Below are 25119 nucleotides of genomic sequence, written 5' to 3' on the forward strand. Positions count from 1 at the left end.
TCTCTTTCGGTATCGTAGTCGCATGCATTCTGCGTGAATCTGTTATACTGGAATCGGCATTGTAGGAGGGCTACCCCATCATTTTGTATCGATGGGCCGTGTACTTTATTCGGTTATTGCTTTACATATAAAGCGGGACAAAATCCTGTTTCAAGAGAAGCACGTGAGGACATCGTGGAGAGTGGTTAGATTTCCATCCCAGTCGACGCCCGCCTTTGATCCTACTGCATAAACGTCATCGCTCATCTTTCACATTAGTGTGTCTAAATACTTTTTGTTATTACCATGTGGCAAGGCATTTTGTTGCTGTTAGCTACTCCCTGTTCCAATGCAGATTACATACGAAGCAAAACAAATGAATTTACATTTTAAAATATATTTATATACTTTCGTATGTAGTTTGTATTGAAATCTCTAAAAAGACTTATATTTAGAAACAGAAGGAGTAAATGCCTACTTGACGCTCCATGATACTCCCGTGGGAGAGGTTCATAACCTCCATCCCATTTCATTGATGCAAACCGCTAAAAAATATGACAAACTGACCTAAAAGTACTCTTCGAGACACTAGAATGAGTTGGCTGTTGGGCGGGAATTTGTCAGTATTCACAAAAATGGACAAAATAAAAGCACTGATGTCACAAAATACAAGCATATCGCAGCCCCAAAAAAAATACACGCAAGCCAGAAAATATCACTACCAAACCACCTGACCGGGATGGCAAAGTGCTAAGCGAGCTTTCCATTAGGAAGGAGAAAAATTGGGATGGCAGATCTAGAATTGGAGAAGCATAAAGTGATAAATCTGAAATTGTGTCTCACAACTTTTACTGCCGGCAGAGTGGCCGACAGCCTACTAATGAATCAAATCGTTAAATCCACTGCACAAATTTGCGGTATTCATGTTTCCATTTGCACAGCCGGCTGCAGAACCTCCTCTGTTCGTCGTCCTCGTCCCAGGCCTCCGCCGTCTCCATCTCCCCGCACCGCGGGTCGGCGCAGGGCGCGGCAGGCTCGGCCGTCCTCCAGCGGCGCATCGTCAGCCTTCTCATGACCGAAGCGGCCTCTCTGCGTACGGAGGCAATCTTGATGTTGCTCTTTGTTCTTGCTGCAGAGCATCCCTCCAGATATCCCATTGCCTCCTCGATACCTTCGGGATTGTAGGCGTCGCGCAGCATAATCATGCCGATGGTGTAGGCCGCGACGGCATGGCCGTGCTTCATGGCGCGGTGGAGGTGCCGGAGCCCGCTCTCCTTTCCCCTCCGGTTGCAGATTTCCTCCTGCCAAAGGAAGAAAATGTCAGAATCGTAGCAGTTGGGTTGGTTAGCGCGTGAACAACTGAACATGATGCAGTTCTGTAAGATGGTATCCGTGCTTCAGACGTTACCAGGCCGAGGATGTAGGACGCTTCGGGGTTGCCGGTGGCCGCGCACTCCCCGAGCACCGAGAGGAACCTCTCCTTGTCCCACCAGTGCAGACGCCACTCCTTGTCCACCGCCATGCACCGGCCCACCTCCCTGGCCGCCGTCACGTCGCGGAACACCTTGCATCTGAAGAGATACATGCGCATGAATCATGATATAGCCCCTTGCATCATTTCACAATCGCAGGCGAACATCAGAAAGGAAAGGAACAATTAATTGGTCACTTACGATCGCCTGAGGCTGACGATGTCGTCCAGGGGCGTCGTCGACTCCCCGGCGATTCTGGCAGTCACCTCCACGAGGATGTCAGAAGGGAGGCCGGCGATGCCCATGCCTGACGGATCAGCCCCTCCTCCTCCTCCTTGCCCCGTGAGCCCCTCCTCCGTCTCCTCACCCCAATCCTCCTCCTCGTCCCCTTTTGCCTTGTTAAGGTAGATGATGACCAGACCAGAAGCACGTGTAAGTACAGCCAATTATAGCAACTTGCAATGGCGGTTGGCGGAAAGGAAGTTGTTTGTGGTCACAGAGAAGCGGTGGGGGGCATAAACCAATCTATCACGCAAGGACCAAGAGGAGATACTACTAGTTTATTATAGTTGGATGGATGTCTAGCTAAGCTTCCGCGTGGGGTCTCAGATGTCAAAGCAAACCAGCTCTCGTTTCCATTGGTTGGTTCACTGCACGGCTGCAAATTTGCTGACGTGCTAGAGAACAGTGATGCAGTCTAGTGGCCGAAGAATGAGAAAGTGAACAAGGCCACCTATTTTATTCTACATATATGAAAAGGTTGTGCGCTAAAAATATGTAACCTTGAAATGTCTTAAGAAGAATATTGTATTGGTGAGAAAAGGGTCCGGTTTATACACTAAAAATATGTTTGTGCTAAAAAGGCAAGCACAAATGTTTCTTTTTGTTTCCACAAGCAGAGGTTAGGAACTGAAATTTTGTCACGATGTAGCTGTGCTTTTATACACTAGCATCTAAGACGTTTATCTAGCATCTCATGTACTTGTAAAAATATCTAAGTTTGAGAAAGAAAGAAAATGCATAAAAACAAAATTGGTAGTCAAATTGGGTGAGAGGTACTCACCAGTATGCAATCTGGAACAGCATCAGGGCATGTCGCTGTGCACAACATTCGTGACAGCAACTATTCCAAATCACCAGTGAATCTTCTCTCTACACGGCAACAAGCAAAAAAAAAGAGGATTGTTCAGAACAATTTATTTAGGCTGTACGAATCAAACTGTTCTTTATATAGTACTGCAAGCATACTAGTTCACATCTCAGAACAGTGTGGAACATTGGTTCCTGATCAGTAGCACTCGGGCATAAAGCGGGTAACTTGGGAAACTTAGATATATGACATTGCAGCTTTGGCAATTCAGAGAAATGCCATCACTATTTTACTCTTTGGAAAAATGACACTACAACGTTGCAATACTCCTGGAGATGCCATTATGCAAAATTTCAGACCAAAATGCCCATGCCTTCTTCCTTGCTCTTCTTCCTCCACTGACCTCATATTCCTCAACCATGGCAGCACAGTCTCTTCCTCCCTCTGTCACCTCTCTTCCTTGCCTCTCTTTGCCACATGGATTCGACCTCCATGCCACAGCCTGACCATGGGATCCCCATCACAATTTCTTCCCAGAGATCAGAACTACCATCCAAGGCCATCCAAACTCATTCTGCGATCCACATCTCATCCACATCTGGTTGCTCTGTGGCTACCATCTCCTCTAAATCCGACAGTGAGCCGGCAGCGAGAGGTTGAGGGGAATATTGAGATGGAGCTTGCTGCTGGATCAGTAAAACGGCCATGGACCCCATCTCCTCTAGATAAGGCAGCAGGAATTTGCGGCGGTCTTCAAAATGGAGCTTCCTGATGGATTCCCCATCCATGGCAGTCATAGGAGGGCAGAGGATGCTGCGAAGAGTTGCAGACAGCCTGAGGAATCGAAGCTTAGGAGGGGACCCATCCATGGAGGCAAGATGGTAGGTGCAAGGGGTAGAGGAAGATGGACAACATGAGTACAGCACCAGCGGCAGGCCAGCCACGCTTGCTGAGGGGGCGGGAGTGGAGGACGTCGCTGGCCAGCACGGTTGCAGGTCACTGTTGGGAAATGAGTGAGGTGAGGGAGGGAGGGAGGAGAAGAGAAGGAAGAAGACATTGGCATCTCAGTCTGAAAACCTACATGATGGCATTTAGAGTATTGTAAAGTTGTAATGGCATATATCTAATTTTCCCAAAACTTGGATCAATACACATTACAGCCTAACATCCATATCCATTCATCCAAATTTGGAGTATTACACAAAGCCCCCCCACAAGGGATGATACAAAGAGAGGAGGGAGATATCGGCACTCACCAGAGGCGGTACACCCAGCAACAGCAAGCCTCCGTTGCGGCCGTCCGACAGCTGAGCACCACGGAGAAGCGAGAGAGAGAGAGGCCGCGGTGCCGCAGCAGAGACAGACCTAGCTGAGGCAGAGGTGATGGCAGGCAAGGTGTGTGCGGGGCGATGCAAATGGGTCTCTCTATATAAATCGTGGCTATTTATTTTCTTCTAGATTAAAATTTTCAGTTATACCGATGGTCAGAAAGTGCGTGAGCATGGTAGAACGGTCAAACAGAATTGAGTGGTGAGAAATCAACACAACCTATTAAAGCTTTCTAAACATGTGAGTTTGTAGTCACAAGCAACTTCTCAGGCTTTCCATACATGTCATTATTTAGGGCTCTAGGGTGATGAGAGACTTACTCAGCCACTGTTCTCCAGTACATAAATGTCATCATCCTGCTGCCTTTTATGCTCGTATATATTGCCTCTTTGGCCCCATCCTGTTCTCACTCTATTGGTAATTTTCATAATTGTGCGAGCACTGTCATCTCTGCATATCAAAAATGAAGTCAGAGTCATTGCAGCTCAACAGAGAAAGTGACCTTTAATATCTTGTTAAGAGTTAGTTTGTGTTTCTTGTAAGACGAAACCATGCATCCAAATAAACTCTTTAAACAATATGCCTTGGTACATATGCCTTGGTTATTGTACTAAATTTAAACAATATTTCATAGTCCTCTACAGAATCCTTGCATCCAAATAAACAAAAGAAGATTGAAAGTAAACACATAACGAGAAACTTGATCGTGATAATACCTGTGCAGAAGGGAATGCCAATCATTTTCAGCATACTTGTCATGCTCATGCTTCCGGCTTCCAGTGGTAACCACACCAGAAACAGCAGCGTGACCAACATTACCATCTGCCATTTCCATCATCTTTTCCGACAGTACATCAGCATCCTGCTTCTTTCCCGTTTCACTTAGTGCATCTATGACAGGCATGAACGTGGCTGGATCAAATGAATGTCCTTTAGCTATAAACAACTTGAGAAGACTATGCGCTTGGTCTGCCTCACGAGCATCGCAGAGCCCCATGATGATCTGCTTATATGGGAAACTTTGGATGGAGATTCTCATTTCAAGTGCTGTTTCAAGAATGTTCTTGGCTTCTATCCACCTAGCATAAGTGGAGAGTTCGGTGCACATTAAGCAATAGAGCACTTCCTTCTGACCACATGTACTCAAAGCAACATCAAATACTCTCTGAGCTGCAGAGAAATCTGCAATCTTACAAAAAGCCTTGATCAACAAGCCAAAAGAAGTTACATTAGGAACTATTTCATTCTGTAACATTTCATCTAACAAAGGCATTGCTTTGTTCACCATTCCTTGTTCACAAAAGGATTTTATCAAGCTATTGTAGGTCATGACGTTAGAAGAGATCCCCTTCTCCTTCATTTCACTCATCAATTCAAGGATTTCATCTGACATGTGTTTTTCTTGAAATCCCCAAATCAACAAGTTGTATGACCTTGTGCTTGGGTTGAAACCTTTCTTTTCCATGTCTCTAAGAACCTTAATGGCTGAAGATGTCTTGCCATGCTTGCAATAACCGTGAATAAAGGTATCATATATCACTGAATCAGGAGAAATATCTTTTGCTATCATCTCAAGTAATCGTTTCTTTGCTTCATCGAACCTTCCTTCTTTGCACAATGCATTCATCAAAGTTGTGTAAGTGATCCGGTCAGGTAGACATTTTTTGCTGAGGGAAGAATCACTCACTAAACTTGAAAACGAACTACCCAATCTGCCAAGAGCCAAACTTCCTTCATTCCACATTTCATCGACAATGTCCATAGCCATATCTAATTTACTGCTTCTGCATAGTCCATCAATAATGATATTGCAGCTTGTTGTATCCAAGCTATATCCTTTCTCACCCATCCTCTCCAACAACCTTTCTACCTCTGTAGTCCTACCAGCTTTCCACAAACTCTCCAGCAAAACATTGTAGGTGAACAAATTTGGGGCACACCCCTTCTGCGCCATCTCATCAAGGATCCTGTTGGCAGCGACAATGTTTCCCTTCGAGCAATAAGCACGGAGCAAACTAGTATAAGTCACAACATCTGGTGTCATCACACCACTCCTCACAAAATCCTCCACTCTCCTAACATCAAACGACTTGCCCTCCTTACACAATCCATCGACAATGATGTTGTATGTATAGCTATTAGGCTGGACACCCTCATGAGCCATCTCGCTCAGCAACTCTTGTGCCTCTCCGATCTTACCATTCCTCACCAATCCTGACAACCAGCGGTTGTAACTCTCGACTTTCCTCAGGAACCCACCACATCTCATAATGTCCACCAGCACCCTTGCCTCATCCACCATCCCGGCATCACAGAACCCGCTGAGCATCACGTCAAACGTCACCTGGTCAGGCCTCGGCAGACCCGGCTCCAGGGCCTCCTGCATATCATTGAATATCCTGTATGCCTCCAGCACCCGGCCAGCCTTGCAGAGCGCGGAGATCCTGCCATTGAACGTGACCACATTGGGCGCGAGCCCCTGCACCCGCATCCGTTCCACCAGCCTCTCGGCCTGGTCCACCTGGCCCTCCCGGCAGAACCCCGCCACCACCGTGTTGCAGACCACCAGGTTCATCCTCGGCATTTCGTCGAGCACCCCGAGCGCGTCGGCGCTCCTGCCCGCGCGGCAGTACCCTCGCGCCAGGATCCCGAAGCTGAAGTCGTTCCTGGCGGGCATCGCGTCGAACACCCTGCGTGCGAGGTCCATGCGGCCAGCCGCGCAGAGCGCCTGCAGCAGGATGTTGCGGGTGAAGACGTCGGGGGCGGCGCCGGAGAGGAGGAGATCCTTGTATAGCGACTCAACGAGGTCGAGGCGGGACTCCCCGAGCGCGGCGAGGAGTAGGCGGTTGTAGACGGGGGTGGGCGGCGGGCGGAGCGCTGGGCCGGGGAGCGCGCGGAGGGAGCGGAAGGCGGAGAGGGAGAAGTCGAGCGGGACGCGCGGGGAGGCGGATGCGGCGGAGAGGAGCGCGAGGAGGTGCGGGGACGGGTCCGGGAGGGAGAGGATGTGGCCGAGGAGGCGCTGGAGGAGCGGGTGGCCGGAGGGATCGGCGGCGAGGAGGCGGGAGAGGAACGAGGTGGAGTGCGGCGGCGGAGGGGAGGCCGGGGAGGAGAGGTCGAGGAAGAGGCGGAGCGCGGCGGCGGGGTTGGCGGCGTTGCGGCGGAGGAGCGCGAGGAGGGGGGTGGCGGCGGAGGGGGAGGTGGACATGGGAGGGTCGCGGCCGCGGCGAGGGCGGCGGCGGAAAGGGTTTAAACGTGCCCCCGCTGGCTGGCTGGCTGATCGGTGGGGTACACTGTTAGGTCAACGGTCCAGTTCTCTCTCACTGCTCTGTGGGGCCAAATCGTCCTACTGTCACTGCTCTGTGGGGCCAAATCATCCTAGATCGTGAGTTCACTAGAAAACCATGCTATGCATATTCTACAATTGCCATATGCTCACATTCTTAGCTCATGCTTACAACAAATTAATTCTGCCAAATTACAAAGGAAATTATCTCCCAGATATTTAGTGGCCACTATTTTTTTTAAAGAATGGCAACGAATCTAACGGTTTTTTGTTGGCGAAATACCCAAGGCGGAGAAATGCGGAAATGTCAAGAACGTCGATCTACCAGAGTTTTTTAACAATCACCACACTAAGGGCAACTCCAACGGCCCAACTCAAATGGAAGCACAGTGTGTCTAGTTTTTTTTTTCGTTTGGGTCGACCAAGCAGACACTAAAGTCTGATCGTGTCCGTCGGTCCATAGGTGTGTGTTGCTGCAATCGAGTGCCCCTGAAGGTTTTGGAGATTGTTGGACAGAAATAGTGAGGGACTAATGTGTTTGTTAGTGCAGACACAGAGAGACCGTTCCTGGAGTTCGGAGAAGATTGTTAGAATTTCCGGAGAAGTTTGCTATAAACTTCTAAGAGTGTTATCTGCGCAACAAAGAAGATTGCTAGCTTCGAGGAGTTTGCTACCAGGAAGATGTGTGTCGGAGACGGACTCTAAAAATGTTGTTGAAGTGAAGTAATTCCTATGGAGTGCGTGTCTGGGAGATTTTGACTGCAGTGAAGAAGAAATGAAGACACAGTTTTTCTTTTCGTAGATTCATTTTCTTCACGTGAGACATAGGACCACCACCGTACTATTAAGAGAGGTTCAAGTATTTTAAGACTTTCGTCTAGTGTGATGCTTAACCGGAACTTATCCCAAGTGAGTGGACAGAAATATCTTCGTGCACAGAGTTATTTACTTGCCATCCATAGACGAAGTTCTTCTGGGCTGCAAGAGAAATGCTCTAGTAGACGAGTCAACTTTCTTTGTTTTCTCAAGTAAAGTTGACGTGTGAGTTTAAAATCCGATCTTTGGAAACGTCTTGATTGGCCATTGACTGGGCCAAAAGCCTTTATTGGTCATTTCCCTCCCGAAATTGTTTTGGCTATAAATAGACGCCCCACACCAATCTGCTCCTCTTGAGATTCTGAGAAGATTGACTGAGCACCCCTCTCTAGAGATTTGAGTAAATCCTTCTGAGAGAAAACCCAAGAGCTAGATAACCTAGATAGTGGTTGAGCACATAGATCTAAGTTGAGAGTTCTTGTGCCTATTACTCTTGAGAGCTGCAAAGTCTCTAGACGGTTAGGTGTCTGTTTGAGTGACCAAGAGTATTTGTGGTCTCGGAAAACAAAGTCTGTTGAAGGTTTGAAGATTCCCGATAAGAATCTACCACGAGAGAAATCAACTGAAATTTGAGGAACTTCACGTTGAGGAGAACAAGACGGAGAGAAGTTTGCTCCTGTGTTCAATCACAAGTCCCTCAAACCAGATATAACTTTTTTGCAAAAGAGTGAACTGATTTAACCAAATACTTTGTCGCCATTAAGCACCAGTTGTATCTCATGTGTTGTTCTTCAGTACAATTCTATCGGCTTACATTTCATACAAATCTATATGTACTGCGACCATGTTGTGTTGTATATTTGCATTTGCTACACTTATGGTTGTATGCTCTTTGCTTTTACATCTGGTGCTACTTAGTTATCCACTGCAGTCTTGCCATGATGAATATCTCATAATAGTGTGCATGTTTTCTATCTTTGTCTGGCAGTAACTTGTCATAGAGATATACTTTGTATGCTATGTTGTGTTTTCGTTCAGCTGTACTCCCTCCATAAAGAAATACAAGAACGTTTAGATCACTACTTTTTCGTAGTCATGCATCTGCATAGTTTGTATTTTTCGCTGTGCTATGCTGAGAGATTTCAAGTTTCAAAAGAAACTTTAGTTCTCCCATTCATCCACTCTCGTTGATATTCTCCGATCCTACAGTGCGCCCACGTGCCGGGCTGCATTTTAGATTTTGACAATTTTTTCAATTGAAAATATATACATTTTTTTACTATAAAAATATATACATTACCGCCAATAGTCCGTTCGCTGCATAAATAAAATAAAAACATAACTGAAAAAAAAAACTGATCGGCCGTCACAGTCCTTGTCCTTGCTCTGCTCTACTGGACGCCGCCATTGTCGTCGTCGACGACGAAGTTGATGAACACTGGAGCCGCCATGGATAAGGCCACGGTACCGGTCCAACCGCTAGCTGCAGCTGCTTCGGCTCCACCCACTCCGGCGTGCAGGGCACCGTGGACGTCCACGACCATGTGTGACCCCACTAGTGGTGCAAGTGGCCACGGCTCCGGCGTGGCGACATCGCCTATGGCCGATGCGGCCAGCGCTAGTGGCAGGCCAGGCCACTGGGCGAGCTTGTCGAGGTGGGAGTCCTCGATGACCTTCTTGAAGGCCTCGTCGTTCTTCTTGGCCCCCTCCTCCTCCACCACCGCCGACTGTGGTGCTGGAGCACACGTGCAACGCACTGGGGCCTCCGTGCACGACCTGTGGCCGGCATGGGAAACCTATTCGGGTTCAAATGCCTGTCGTACGACGGGTTCCTGTCCAGCCATGGCACGGGGATGGCGTTTTCCCGGTAGTGTCGGCACCGGTGGGCAAGCACGTAGACACATTCGGACGCGGCGACACCCCGAGGAGGGCCTCGTGGTCATGCGCTCCGGGCATGTACTTCCACGGCGTGGTGGGCGACGACAATGGCCAGAGTTGACTGTCGGGCGTCTATGGGGCAGATGGAGGGAGAAGAGTGGGCGTTGTGCCCCCCCGCCCACCCACACACACACCGGGGCACTCGTGCAAAAGGACTCCACATGGTAGTTGGGTGGCTAGCAAGTGGGACCGGGGCAGACACCGAATGGACGTGTGGCACGTCCATCTGTTGTCTATGTGGACACAAACCCCACCCAAATTTAAGCGGATTTGCATCCATACAGACAACACGAAAATGGGTTAGTGCCCCATGCGTTGGGCTGTCATTTCTGTCCAACCCAAACGGACAAAATGCGCCATGGGTTAGAGTTGCACTAACGTACATGCGCTCAAGATAGCCATTCGATGATTCGATCCAAATAATCGACAACAGATAAACAAAGAGAAAATTGTCATTCTATTCCGAAGCATGGTCTGAGATATATCTGACTTCTGATATAATGGCACCTCCAGCTGATGACTACACACCAGCAGCTACTTCAGACTTCACCAGAAGAAATGCTCAGCTCTCCCTTTGCTAGAGAAAAAATCAGTTAAGCAGGAGCACTTGTTTCTGACTGCACAGCGACCACCAGAGTTACCAAACAACATTATGAAAACCCCAGAAGCAAAAAAGAGACTGAAAAGAAATCAGGCAAACAAGCTTGTTATTTCACGCGCCCGTGAAAAAAAATTGTAAGTTGGCAACAGACAGACACTCACTCTCACTCAGACACCACAGGTGCTTGTTTCATCACGTTACAAAGGAGCAGCACAAACCACAACTTTACTCCACGCACACACACCCAGGAGACAATGACTGTCTAGGCTATATGTGTAAGAAACAGAACCTAACCAATCAGTAAAAAAATGAAGGGAGACAAATGTGTAAGGAACAAGATCCACATGTGTGAGAAGATCAGAAGCACGAGACGTTCTCGGTCTTCATGACCAGGTTGCACGTCGAGTAGATGGATGCTGCGGCAGCTTGCACTGCCCACTCGCTCTCGGAGATCTCCGGGTTCTTCAGTTTCCTGCGCACACACATTGGAAGTTGTTCAGCAAAGCATTCGATTCGCAAAAAAACAAAAAGTTTATGGTCCATATGCGGTGATGAACTAACCATAATTCAGCCATTGGGCCAAGCAGTGGAGCCTCACAGGTCACTTGTTTTAGGCCTTTATCACAATTCTGCAACATTCCTTGCACTTCCTTCAACCGAATTTCCTGCAACAAGTAATTGGCATGATCAGGAATGGAGCAGCTTGATGAGCATGCAGGCTTTTGGTCAAAAATTAATAATGCAGCATGCCAACTGTTGTGTGACCGATATTACCAAAACTAAATAGAGCTTGAATAAAAAAACCTCAAGATCATAATTTAATTTTGATGCTGATCAAAATAAATGAGAAAGAACCTAGACTCTGATGTGTTAGACAGCAACAAACAAGAATAATAGAATAAACAGTGATTCAACGCTGCAACTTTCGTCAAAATACTCTTGTGTGCAAACTCACCAAGTGCCTCCCCTCCTCCTGCAGCGTTCTTTCCATCTGAAGGAATAGAGACCTCCACCGTGCAACATGTTCTTCTGAAGCTGTTTTTCCAGTGGGCCCAGCTTCAGAAGAATGTGCAATGGATGGTTCGTTCTCTTGACTAGATGAGAATTCGGTTGATATCAGGTGCGGCAATTCAGTTTGAAGAGCATTCCTCACTCTCTTCCTACTGCGCTTCAAAGCTTCAAGGATGAAGAAAGAAGGCATAATTAAGTGGATGCACAGGTTACAACTTCAAATTGTATAAAGTTTTTAACTACAGAAAATATACCAGCAAGCCGCCCTCTTATGTCCTGCTGCAGAAGCTCCAACCATTGAGATGCAACACTGGCAGCTGGTCATGAAAAGGCAAGAAAACTGTCAAATGTGGATATTTCTATAAATAGTTAGTGCAGTGTAGCGCTCGCAGAATGTATGATTAGTGATCTAAGCAATCGAGCATACCCTTTACTGATAGCACAGTCATGTAATCATGTTGAGATTCATGATCTAATGTACTACATGTCCTGTCCGAAGCCATAGTGACTGTTGATGAGAGTTGCAATTTCAGATTGTCGCCATCCTCTGCAAGGAATCTTGATGCGGTAGGCAGACCATGTTGAAACATTGCATTATTACCTTCCATCATGAAGTGGCACTTCATCAAACTATCCCCATACTTCTGGTCCTGAATTCTCTCTATAACTTCTTTACCTCTTTCACCTGTTTGGCCAGCAAGACCAGGCTGGCTTGCGTTCTCAAGCTCCTCAGAGCGTACCATTGCCTTTATTATGGAGTATACTTGCTTGCTATTTCTTACATGATTTATGATTCCTGGATTCAGCCCAGATAATAGGCCACTAGGAGCAGCAACCTTTGTGAACTTAGTCTGTTCATTCTGGGTAGAAGTGCTTCTCTTGAGCTCATCATCCCTTTTCCGCTTGGGCGGTCGACCACGTGGCTTAGGTACCACTGCAGTTCCATGGGTTGAAGAAAGGAACCCATTCTGCTTCATTTCTCTCCACTTTCTATGTGACTCACTTTCTCCTGCAGCACCAGTTGTACTACCGCATTCTGATGGATCACTAACTTTCGACTGACCCAGCTTCTTGTAAGGAAAGAACGGATTTAGCTCTGCTGCATCAGAAGAACCCACTCTATTAAGATCCAACCCAAGGGGTGCATCGCGCATCCTATTTTCACCGCGTTTTGCATCAGGCTTAGGTTGAAGGTCTGTCCGGATGTTCTCTTTGCCACGTGCCAAAGGATTGGCATCATGCAAACTTCCCGCCAGCACTGCATCCGGAGCACGGCCCAAGGTCAGGCAAGCAGGTTCTAACTGCAGAAGTGCACCAGTCCGAGGCAATGAAGGGACCCCATATGCACATTTTGTGGCGCCTTCAGCAGAAAATTGTGGTATATCCTTCTTATTACATGGATGTACAGATCCCTGTGCTTTATCTGAAGATTCCAAAATCCCCACCCTCGGATCTGCATGGTAGAAGCAACAAACATGAGCAAATCAATTGTGAACATAAATGCTCTCTAAATTTACATGATAGAAGCAATGTGCATATGTTGTCACCAAAAGGTGCTAAGCTCATTCTGCCCCATTGTTCCTCAACAGAAGCAATGTAAAGAATATGATGAGCCACAACCCTACAACGACAAGTGCTAGATGTTCCATTGTAGCCACATACATAGATCCTCTGCCAAACATTAGTGCACCATCTCAAATCTCTGTTCTATCAATAATTAATTGAAGGACTTCCTATTAAGGTTTCAAGAATGACAGCAACCCGAGAATTCACAATTCTTTTTTAGCAAGTCAGATTAAATTGCTAACAGGAATGCGCTACGGGTGCCATCGCCAGCAAGTTCCACGCATCTAAGCTAAGAAGGGTTGCTATTCACAAGCGCAAAAATTAGCTGCCAATTGTTTTGTTCCTGAACAGAGTAGAACAAAAGAAGTGTGTCTAGCCATTAGATCTGTTGCGAGACACTTTACTACATACACTGTGCCATCTCGAATTTCAGTCCTACTGGTGACTTCAAGACTGCTGGCTAAGGATTCGAGAACGAGGACAACGCAGAGACAGAACCGAAGCTATGTGTGCAGCTCGCGCCGCGTTAGAGTAGACTAGAAGCACGGGAGGAGCACAGATCGAGGCCACCGAGGAGGCGAGGACCCACCTCCCAATTGGGCCGCCGGAGCCGCACCGCACGCCTCCGCAGCGCCGCCGCCCCCGCTCCCGGCCGCCCTCCTGGACAATTCCTGCAAAGAGCGCGCATCACGAGGTCAGCACCACAGTCCAAACACGAGAAGCAGAAGCCGAGAGGGACACGGCCCAAACCCACCTCGGCCGTCGGCGGCGGCGGCGCGCCCGATCCGGCGGGATCCGTCGGGGCCGAGCGCGGGCCCGCAGGGTCCATGGGAGGGCCGGGGAGCGCGGAGCGGGGGAGGAGGGATCTGGGCCCTAGGGTTTCGGGGGCGGGGGAGCGGCGGACGGGAGCGGGCGGTGGGGGGGAGGGGGGAGGGGGAGACGCGAAGCTCTGCGTGATTTTTGAAATGGATGGGAGACGTGCTTCGTCGCGTGTGGGTGGGGGTGGGTAGGGAGGGGCGAGGGTTTTATGGGTGCGGGTTTTTTTGAATTCGGGCGGAGGTGGGCGCGGTTCCGATGGCGCATGTGGCGTGGTGTGTGGGGAAGGGAACCGGCGAATGAATGAATATCCGGGCTAGCCTCGCTTTTGATTTTGAATTTTGAATCGCAGGCAGGAGGGGGGAGCGCGGCGTGCCCTGTCCGGCGGCCCGTGCCCACCGATGGGGTTTGAATTTCTCTCTCTCCGGGGGTGGGCAGCTCTCGTGGGATTTGAATTTCGGGAACTGGAGACTGGATACGGGTTCTTGGTGGTGTATATGGGTCGGGGCGGCTCGCCGCCGTGGTGATGGGCTGAGGTGCAGATAGCACTGTCTTGATTGCGTGTTTAATGCTTTCATTGCACTCCGCTAATTGCATTCTCAAAAGAAAAGAAAACTCCACCGATTGCCTTTTAAATTTAAACCCTCTCGCCTTAAAATCGTGATGAATTGCTTTTTTTTAGGGGTCGTGGTGAATTGCTAAACTTACTTCTCGCTCTCTTTGTTTTTCTTAGCACACAAACGCTTATGCATACGTACATGCATTTACCCTTGTGAACGCACGCGCGCACGCACGCCCTGCCTCTATGAGCACCTCCGAGACCGGGCCGGCACATTATCTTGAGATTGACGAAGTCGCCGCACATGCCTTCGTTGTCGACAGGAACGTCTCCTCCAAGTGAACGCATACCACCGTCCTCCTGACCAGCCAACCATACGTTGGTTGGATCTCGCTCCCTTTGTTGACCATCTTGTTAGGACTCCACACCGGTATTCTGTAAAAAAAATGTTGTTGACACGTCGGTTTTAAATCTAACAAGATCGTGCCAATGTACGCGATCTAAATCATGGAACTCGTGAAAGGAGTTCTAAATTCAGTGGAGTTATGTTGGGGAGAGTTATAATTATAATAGATGAAAAGGGTGTGCATTGCACATGGATGTTTCGCTAGTGTTTGAGATACGAGGTTTGGTGTCGCGATGATTTCTACTCTTTCGTCGATCTACACCATGACTCTTCTTCTCCCATGTTCGTGTCGTGCATAGCTGAGATAGTAGTGGAGGTCACTTCCTTGTTGTAGATAGTACATTTAGGATTAGCTCGTAGGGTATGCTTTAGGACCGTCTGGCGTCATGTCGTATTGTAGCTTCTCATTGACGGTCGTGAGCCGCGTTTGATGTCTGCTTCCCTCGATTGTCTTCCATGGTGGAAGGTAGTTGTCAAGAGGTAGACCACGCAGGAGCGCCCCTAACAAACTTGTTTGGCGGCTATATCTTGTGAGGATGGGAGCATATTCTCGTTATCTTATTTGTTGCGGGAGTGGCATGAGAGGAGCCGAGATCTTGAGCTCATCCTCCTCGGATTTGACGCCTTATCAAATATGGGTCTCCGGCTGTGGATTTGAAGAACGCACGACTGTTCCATTTGCAGCTCATCCTCAATGGCGTTTTATGATGGACCTACAATACCCGTCGACACCTTCCGGCTATGGCGGTTGATTGTAGGCATCGACCACTCCGCCGCTGACTCTTCTAGCCAAAAGGCGGCCTTTTGGAGATTTGGGATCAGCACATGTTGTTTCTAGTTATTCCCCCTTGCCACAATGCCAAAAGGAGGTAGTCAGGCTATGCCTAGGCATCCACGTGTTCCAACTCTTACAAGACTTGTGATGGTGCTACGACGATCTCTCCATCCAAAGTGATTCCGCTTGATCGAAGTTCACGACACAAAGAAGAAGGATCCATGCTGTAATTTTCACAGTGGAGAAAAGTGAAATTATAATTGAAATTATATAAGATATTGGATTGGGAATTGAAAATAAAGTGATGGTTTACCGCTTTTGATGTAAAAGTGATGGAAGGACTCATATGCCGGAGGGAGAAAGACGAAGTGGTCAAGAAATTGACCTAAATATTGCTATAGTACAACGAGGTGCTATACAAACGGTTTTTAACCCCTTTCCGCGACATCATTTGGAACCGTCGCATAGTGAGTGTGGGCGATAGGGGGGTACTTCCCACACGGCCCAGAAATCGTCGGGGATATGCCCTCCTGGCACACACGCTCGGCAAAAATGAGGTCCGATGCGACCGGCGAGCGACCAAATACGATTATACGTACAGTAGTGTTAAAAAAATATAACTATACAAGCGAAATCATTTCCGGTCGTAAGTACATCTCACACAGTCAGTCCTCGCTAAATTTTTCCATTCGTATATACATCCACACAATCGCTCCAAGGAAAATGTTTCTGTTCGCAGGTACATCAGACACAATTTTCCTCGTTAAATCGTTTATGATAGCGTTTCCATTGCACATGGTATTAATAATTTTATCGTTTGCGTTATTGAATGCATCACACACGGTGCGTAGAAAAAACTGTGTGACAAAGACTGTCCATCACACACAGTTTTTATGTGGTAAATGTTTGCGCCAGGTGGCCTAACGCAAACAGTTTTCAAGAGAATGTCGTGTGTGATTGTTCATTAATCTAACACGGTTTATTCCTATAAATTGTGTGCGTTATTGAATGCATCACACACGGTGTTTTCTCAATGGTCGTTTGCAATAGAAAAACCCAATTAGCAGGCTAATTATCCTATTATTAATAATCTATTTATTAATCTAATTGACATTTCATATTAAGCACACAATATATTTTATTTTCATAATTGAAATACATCAGAGTACAACATCATATAGCTTCAGCACTCAGCCACCCCATTACACAACTGCATCAGCACCAAGTTTCACCTGCAACATCTATAACCTTTCGAAATTAGCATCATAGACCGTACATAGACAAATGTATCTCATCTGAAGAACCGCTGAAGCAGAAGGCGAATATTGAGCCTTTATTGATGTTGAAGGTCTTTGCAACTTTAGGCGAGTGCCTGTGGATGATTGACCGTCATCCTTCGTCCTTTTCAGGAACACTTCAATATTGAACCGTGGGTGTTGTATGAATACCTTCCTCGCCTCCTGACCATACAGGTGGTTTGAGAGGTAATCATTAGTGAACTGCTTTGGAAAGACCTGAAATACGGATGTGCATAAATATCTTCTCTATATTGGAAATGGGGTAAAGAAATAAAAGAGGCAAGGTATAATAGTTAGTACCATCCTGTAGTGAATTGATGTCTTCTTCATTGTGCAGACAAAGATCTTGTTGTTTTTTGTCGCTAATTTCTTTATCCTAACAATCTTTCTGAGTTTCTTCACTTGACTGATATTCATGGACAACTCATTTCCCCATATGCAAAAATGGTCGGATAGTGGGTCAAAACCTCTGACAGCAGGACCTACATGTGCAAGACCAAATTGTTAAAAACATAAATATTAGAATGGTGCCTGCAATTGCACAATAATGTGCTATTAGACAAAGGACCATGCATGTGCAAACCTCGATTGTAAACCTCAGCGATTCCCATTGTTTCCCTGCAACACATATAAGATAGTTAGTCATTAGATTAAGTGAGGATTCGCATGCTATCAGTAAAATATGTTGATGAAAAATAAGCACATTGCAGATTCATCAGGTTAGTTCAAGCCACATGGAAAACCTATTTATCCAAACCAAGCATGATTAAACTAGGAAATATAACACTTGTATATGTTTCTCATGTATTAAGTGCAGCCAAATTCGGTTTATTCCTCACATGCACAACAATACAAAATTCTACCCACGACAATTGGACATAGCATTGCAGAATTGAACCAAGCAGTTAACTAAACACCACAACAAATGAACCAAACATTAACTGAGCACCACATTGCATAATATAACATACTCCTAATAGAAGATCAGACAGTAAACCAAACCAAGCATGCTTAACAACTTGGAAATATAGCAATTATATTTGTTTCTCATGTATTTAGTACAACCAAATTCAATTTATTCTTCACATGGTATACAATAATAGAATACATCCACAACAATTGAACATCGCATTGCAGAATTGAACCAAACAGTTAACTAAACACCATAACAAATGAACCAAACGTTAACTGAGCACCACATTGCACAATATAACATACTCCTAATAGAAGATCAGACAGTTAACCAAACCAAGCATGCTTAACAACTTGGAAATATAGCAATTGTATTTGTTTCTCATGTATTTAGTACAACCAAATTCAATTTATTTCTCAACCAACTTGGAAATATAGCAATCGTTTGGACTTTTTATACATTAACTGGGTTTTCTAGGCATTTTATGTGCATAATTCAAATTCGAACTACATGCACATGCTCCAGTGCATATAAATTGGTTGAAAAATCAAATATGTGTCCTTCGCTACATGCTTAGGTCTCATGCAAGAAATGGGAATGAATTTCAAACACCCTGCCACCGTCACTCGGCGGGAAACATTGAGATACCTGGTTTTTAAATTCTAGTAAATCCAAAACTCCACTACAAGAAATATGTCAACTTGTGACCTTTACCCTGGAAGAATTGGTCATAAATCTACGACAATTTGAGAGCAATTGGTCAAAAGCTGTTCGGGGGCAACAAACCCTAAACTATAACGACCATTTTGGTCAGAAAGGTCGTAGTTTCCTTACACGAAATGGTCATGAAGCAGACAACACTGGTCCGCTGCCTTATTTCTAGCTAATCACGACCAATATAGATGGTCATAACCTTGTAAATTATGGTGGATTGCTATGACTAGGCGCCACCTCATCAGTTTTGCCTATGTGTTATGTCCATGTGTCAATTTTTGTCCTAGGTTGTGAAGCAACCTATATTTCTGTTATTCCCAAAATTCCCCAAAAAATTGGGCATTTTTACTATCCAAATCACTGCCTCATGACAATATTCAACTCCATTTGCCTGGTAAATCTTCCTCGGCAAATTTCCAAAGTTTTTGTTCAGCTCGAACTGCTGTGAAAGAAGTACTAGCTAGGCATATCCTAATGAGCTGAATTTTTGTCACATCTTCTATATTCCCAAATCATAGCTCTCCACCAAATTTCAGATCAATCCATTCATTCATTTGAGTCTAGCTTCAACATTCATATTTCTGTCTAGTGTGGTACGCTGCAAAGCAAGTGACACCTAGGCTCCTCCATTTGAGCTGCAATTTTTTCAAGATAGTGTCCTTAGTAGATGATCATCCTCGGCCAAAACTCAGGCCCATTGGCCATGTGCATTTTCCCCACCACTAATCAAACACTTGGGTGCTAATTCATGTTTGAGCTTAGTACAGTCTCCTCATGAGATTATTCTATTGCCTTCTTCTTCCTGACACCTATTGGGGGAGTGCCCAACCCACTAGACATGCCTAGGCTGCTTGGAACGCGTGGCAACACCGCGGTCATGCGGTGACCATGCGGCGGGCATGCGAGTTTACGCGCTCTAGAGTTGCGGCCCTCGGCCACCATCCAAACCTCAACGTATCGCCACCAAACCATGTATTTCTGATTAAATAGATACTTATGTAATTAGAAATGATTTTTGGAAAAAATAAAGAGCAAACTATGAGGCAGCTGTAGTTCAAATTTTACCCGCTTCCTACTAAATTGGCGGAAATTCGTCTTTTTCACGAGAGGTGGATCCAATCTTTTGACACCCAACCATTTTGTCAATTGTGCATTAAATATGGCCTATTATTTTATAAAAATGATTTGGTCCAATATTGCAACAAATATATGGTAGGTCCTTCACAAAAAAACTCATTTTGGCACTCGGAAAATGGAAAATGAATTTTCCGTCCAAAGAAAATGAAAACTTCCTTAGGCAACATTGTTTGCCATTCCAATATGCACCCTTGTGCACAATATGAGATCATTTGAACAAACTATGCCATGAATGTGGCCATAAGATTGATCATCTGGCTTGAAAGCCATTGATCTTCACACATGATAGCTCGTTTCTGAGAACACATTTTTAAAATAATTATCGTATCACAAGTTTATGATTTTTCATGGTAACTTGGCCACATATAATGACACAATGCGAAGGTTTTCCAATTTTTTGATTTTTTTGAAATTTTTATGCCCATTTCAAAATGCGGCCAAAACGACGGGCATTACCGTTCCTAGCTAGTGGTTGAATCTTGGGAAACTTTTGGTGTTTCTCTGATTAAATAGATACTTTTGTACCTAGAAAAGATTTTTGGAAAAAATAAAGAGCAAACTATGAGGCAGCTGCAGTTCAAATTTTACCCGCTTCCTCCTGAATCAGCGGAAATTTATCTTTTTCACGAGAGGTGGATCCAATCTTTTGACACCCAACCATTTTGTCAATTGTGCATTAAATATGGTCTATTATTTTATAAAAATGATTTGGTCCAATATTGCCACAAATATATGGTAGGTCCTTAAAAGAAACTCATTTTGGGCACTCAGAAAATGGAAAATGATTTTTTCGTCCAGAGAAAATGAAAACTTCCTTAGGCAACATTGTTTGCCATTCCAATATGCACCCTTGTGCACAATATGAGATCATTTGAACAAACTATGCCATGAATGTGGCCATAAGATTGATCATCTGGCTTGAAAGCCATTCATCTCCACAAATGATAACTCGTTTCTGAGAACACTTTTTTAAAATAAATATCGTATCACAAGTTTATGATTTTTCCTGGTAACTTGGCCACATATAATGACACAATGCGAAGGTTTTCCAATTTTTTGATTTTTTTGAATTTTTAATGCCCGTTTCAAAATGCGGTCAAAACGGCGGGCATGACCGTTCCTAGCTAGTGGTTGAATCATGGAAAACTTTTGGTGTTTATCTGATTAAATAGATACTTTTGTACCTAAAAATTATTTTTGGGAAAAATAAATAACAAACTATGAGGCAGCCGCAGTTCAAATTTGACCCGCTTCCAACTGAATCGGCAAAAGTTTGTCTTTTTCACGAGAGGTCGATAAAAGCTTTTGACACCCAACCATTTGGTCAATTGTGCATTAAATATGGCCTAGTATTTTAGAAAATTGATTTGGTCAAATTTTGCAATAATTATTTGGTAGGTCCTTCAAAAAAAAACTCATTTTGGGCACTCGGGAAATGGAAAATGATTTTTTCGTCCAAAGAAAATGAAAACTTCCTTAGGCAACATTGTTTGCCATTCCAATATGCACCCTTGTGCACAATATGAGATCATTTGAACAAACTATGCCATGAATGTGGCCATAAGATTGATCATCTGGCTTGAAAGCCATTGATCTCCACACATGATAGCTCGTTTCTGAGAACATTTTTTTAAAATAATTATTGTATCACAAGTTTATGATTTTTCCTGGTAACTTGGCCACATATAATGACACAATGCGAAGGTTTTCCAATTTTTTGTTTTTTTGGAAATTTTTATGCCCGTTTCAAAATGCGGTCAAAACGGCGGGCATGACCGTTCCTAGCTAGTGGTTGAATCTTGAAATTTTTTTGGTGTTTCTCTGATTAAATAGATAATTTTGTACCTAAAAATGATTTTTGGGAAAAATAAATAACAAACTATGAGGCAGCCGCAGTTCAAATTTGACCCGCTTCCAACTGAATCGGCAGAAGTTTGTCTTTTTCACAAGAGGTCGATAAAAGATTTTGACACCCAACCATTTGGTCAATTGTGCATTAAATATGGCCTAGTATTTTAGGAAAATGATTTGGTACAATTTTGCAACAAATATATGATAGGTCCTTCACAAAAAAACTCATTTTGAGCACTCGAAAAATGAAAAATGAAATTTCCATGCAAAGAAAATGAAAACTTACTTAAGCAAAATTGTTTGCCATTTCAAGATGCACCCTTGTGCAATTATTTGGTAGCTTCTTCTTCACAAAAAAAATCATTTTGGACACTCAAAAAATGAAAACATTTTATTTTTATTTAACCACGACCAATTTTGGATGGTCATAACGTCCAATTTTAGATGGTCATAACGTCATATACGCGTATTGCGTTCTGATTGGGCCATAGCCATCGGGACCGGCTAGAGGCCAGTCGACTGATAATACAGATTTGGATCAGTCGACTGGCCACAAAATTGCTTGAGTCGATAACCGTACGTCTTCAGCGGCAGTGAGACGCCAGGTTGGAAGAGCTGACCGTCCCGGAGCAGTGCAGAGCTGGGCGACGATCCATCATGTGCATGCACTCTGCCTCTCCCACGGAGCTCCGTTGATTCCTGCAGAACATGCACTGCAGCAGCATTAGGTACATATCGTTCTGGACTAAGGAATACGATGCACTGTGGCATGAAAGCTGTTAATTATTGTCGGTCATGCATGGCTCCAGTCTGTGCAGTTCTAGGTTCGTTCCTTCAACTGTTTCGCCTCACATACATACTATGCTTGGGCAGCAGGACATTGGATGTACAAAGAATAGAGTACTATCAAAGCACCTATGTGTCAGTTAACTGAAAAAATAGATTGAACAATACTTTGAAAATTAGTTGTTTTCTAAGTCATCAACAGTTCATGGTAGCACGTGTATTCTCGACACGTAGCAAGTTGGGCGGCTAGCTACCTGCAAGCAAGACCACACATGCTAGCAACACTCATGCGAGCAGCTCCCATCTCGTTAGTCAAAATTATCTAAATGGCCGGGAGTACGAATCATCTTTACAGTGAGACGTGCCTTACTTCCAGCCACAAACTCCCCTTATCATATATAACAAGAAAATATGAAGTTTTCTAAGGAAAGATTAAAACAAATGATGACCAAATTTGCATGCAATTTACACAGAAATTGCGCATTTTCATAATATGCAAAATAAGCATATACTAGTGGAAGTTTTGCAAAGAAAGTTGAAGGTTTCTAAGAACAAATAAATTAGTAGTATTGGTATTACCCTTAAAAAGAAAAAAAATTAAAATAATGAAGCTTTATAAGGAAATGAATTAGAGACATTGGTATTACCCTTTAAGAAGATATACAAAAAAAATTGCACACAATTTGCATAGAAATTGCACATTTTTATAATATGCAAGAACATGCATATAATAGTGGAATTTTCGCAAAAAAGAATTTTTCAAACAAGAAATAAATTAGTGGCATTGATATCACCCTTAAAGAAGCAAGAAAACAAAATAAACTAAAATAACTCTAAATCATTAATTTTTCTAAGCAAGAATGTATTAGTGACATTGATATTAGCCTTTAAGAAGAAAGAAAATGGAACAAAAACTTTTAAAAACTTGGACACGTCTTTACATTAAATTTCAATTTTTAGAATATGTAAAGAATAATCATATGATAGATTCACACACATCATATATAGTTTGCGTGTATACATATACACTCACCCAACACCGCACAAATACCCGTACAAAAAACCAAAAAAAAGGAAAAACAAAGCAAAAAAGAATACAAACATAAGAAAAAGAGGCAATGGGTAAAGGGCTTCAGGAATTGCATACTATTTACACAGAAATTATGCATTTTTATAATATGCAAGAATAAGCATATAAATAGTGACATCTTCGCAAAAATGGAAGTTTACTAAGAAGGAATGAAGTAGTGACACTGGTTTACCCCTTAAAAAGAAAGAAAATGAAACTAATTGAAATTGAATCAAAATAATAATGAAATTTTCTATAAAAGAATGAATTAGTGACACTGGTGTAAAGAATGAATTAGTAAAGAATAATCATATAATAAATTTACACACATACTGTATAGTTTATGGGTATACATATACACTCACCCAACACCGCACAAATGCCTATACAGAAAAATAACCAAAAAAGAAAAAGGAAAAACAAAGCAAAAATGAATACGAACATAAGAAAAAGAGGCGATGGGTAAAGGGCTTCAAGAATTGCACACTATTTACACAGAAGTTATGCATTTTATAGTATGCAAGAATAAGCATATAAATAGTGAAATTTTCACAAAAATGGAAGTTTACTAAGAAGGAATGAAGTAGTGACACTGGTTTACCCCTTAAAAAGAAAGAAAATGAAACTAATTGTAATTGAATCAAAATAATAATGAAATTTTCTATAAAAGAATGAATTAGTGACACTGGTGTAAAGAATGAATTAGTAAAGAATAATCATATAATAAATTTACACACATACTGTATAGTTTGTGGGTATACGTATACACTCACCCAACACCGCACAAATGCCTATACAGAAAAATAACCAAAAAAGAAAAAGGAAAAACAAAGCAAAAATGAATACAAACATAAGAAAAAGAGGCGATGGGTAAAGGGCTTCAAGAATTGCACACTATTTACACAGAAGTTATGCATTTTATAGTATGCAAGAATAAGCACATAAATGGTGAATTTTTCACAAAAAAGAAATTTACTAAGAAAGAATGAATTATTGACACCTGTTTAACCCTTAAAAAGAAAGAAAATGAAACTAAAATTAAAATTAAATCAAAATAATAAAGAAATTTCTATAAAAGAATGAATTAGTGGCATTAGTATTACCCTTTAAGAAGATAGAAAATAAAAAACTGAAACAAAATAATAAATCTAAAAAAATGAATTAGTTGCATTGGTATTAGGCTTTATGAACAAAGAAAATGAAAGAATTGTACACAACTTTGCACTAAAATTGCACTTTTTGTAATATGCAAGGAATACACATATAATAGTGCAATTTTCAGAATCTAGTATAATTTAGACACATATGCCTTTTGTACATGTGTGCATACTTACACACAAAATAATAATAATAATAAAATGACATTTTCTAAGAAAAATAAATTAATTTTCTTGGTATTACCAATAAAGAAGAAAATAAAATTAGAAAAACTTAAAACAAAAACTTCCACACAATTAGCACAAAAAATAATACATACAAATAAACATATAATAGTGACATTTCCGCACTCTAGTTTAATTTGTACACATATTTGTATAGTACTCGCGCGTACGTATTTGCACACACTCAACATCCAAAAATACACATAAAGAAAAAAAGACTAAAATAATGAAGCAGACATAAAACACAAAGAAAAAAAACATGCACACACACAGAGACTAAAATTGACATGCATTTCGTCCATCCATGTGCATGAAGAGTCGTGAGCTG

The 25119-nt window shown here is 43.5% G+C and overlaps 3 protein-coding genes across 3 annotated transcripts; all 3 read right to left on the reverse strand.

Annotated features, from left to right (window-relative positions):
• Nucleotides 1–605: 605 nt before the first annotated feature.
• On the reverse strand, nt 606–1949 carry LOC109768797 (uncharacterized). Its single transcript, XM_020327526.4, has 3 exons — nt 1653–1949; nt 1388–1550; nt 606–1280 (listed from the first exon to the last, which is right to left on the reverse strand). The coding sequence occupies exons 1-3, from the start codon at nt 1754–1756 to the stop codon at nt 873–875; spliced, it is 675 nt and encodes a 224-aa protein (XP_020183115.1). The 5' UTR covers nt 1757–1949; the 3' UTR covers nt 606–872.
• Nucleotides 1730–7080, reverse strand: LOC109768796 (uncharacterized). The gene is made up of 4 exons (XM_020327525.4): nt 4587–7080; nt 4191–4320; nt 2515–2603; nt 1730–1846 (listed from the first exon to the last, which is right to left on the reverse strand). The coding sequence occupies exons 1-2, from the start codon at nt 7073–7075 to the stop codon at nt 4191–4193; spliced, it is 2619 nt and encodes an 872-aa protein (XP_020183114.2). The 5' UTR covers nt 7076–7080; the 3' UTR covers nt 1730–1846; nt 2515–2603.
• A 3517-nt stretch (nt 7081–10597) lies between these two features.
• Nucleotides 10598–14015, reverse strand: LOC109768795 (uncharacterized). The gene is made up of 7 exons (XM_020327524.4): nt 13840–14015; nt 13675–13756; nt 11947–12972; nt 11774–11836; nt 11464–11684; nt 11070–11173; nt 10598–10980 (listed from the first exon to the last, which is right to left on the reverse strand). Exons 1-7 carry the CDS (start codon nt 13912–13914, stop codon nt 10866–10868), a joined length of 1686 nt encoding a protein of 561 aa, XP_020183113.1. The 5' UTR covers nt 13915–14015; the 3' UTR covers nt 10598–10865.
• Nucleotides 14016–25119: the final 11104 nt, after the last annotated feature.

This window comes from Aegilops tauschii, chromosome 6 (assembly GCF_002575655.3).
Source record: "Aegilops tauschii subsp. strangulata cultivar AL8/78 chromosome 6, Aet v6.0, whole genome shotgun sequence".
Taxonomy (NCBI): Eukaryota; Viridiplantae; Streptophyta; class Magnoliopsida; order Poales; family Poaceae; genus Aegilops; species Aegilops tauschii.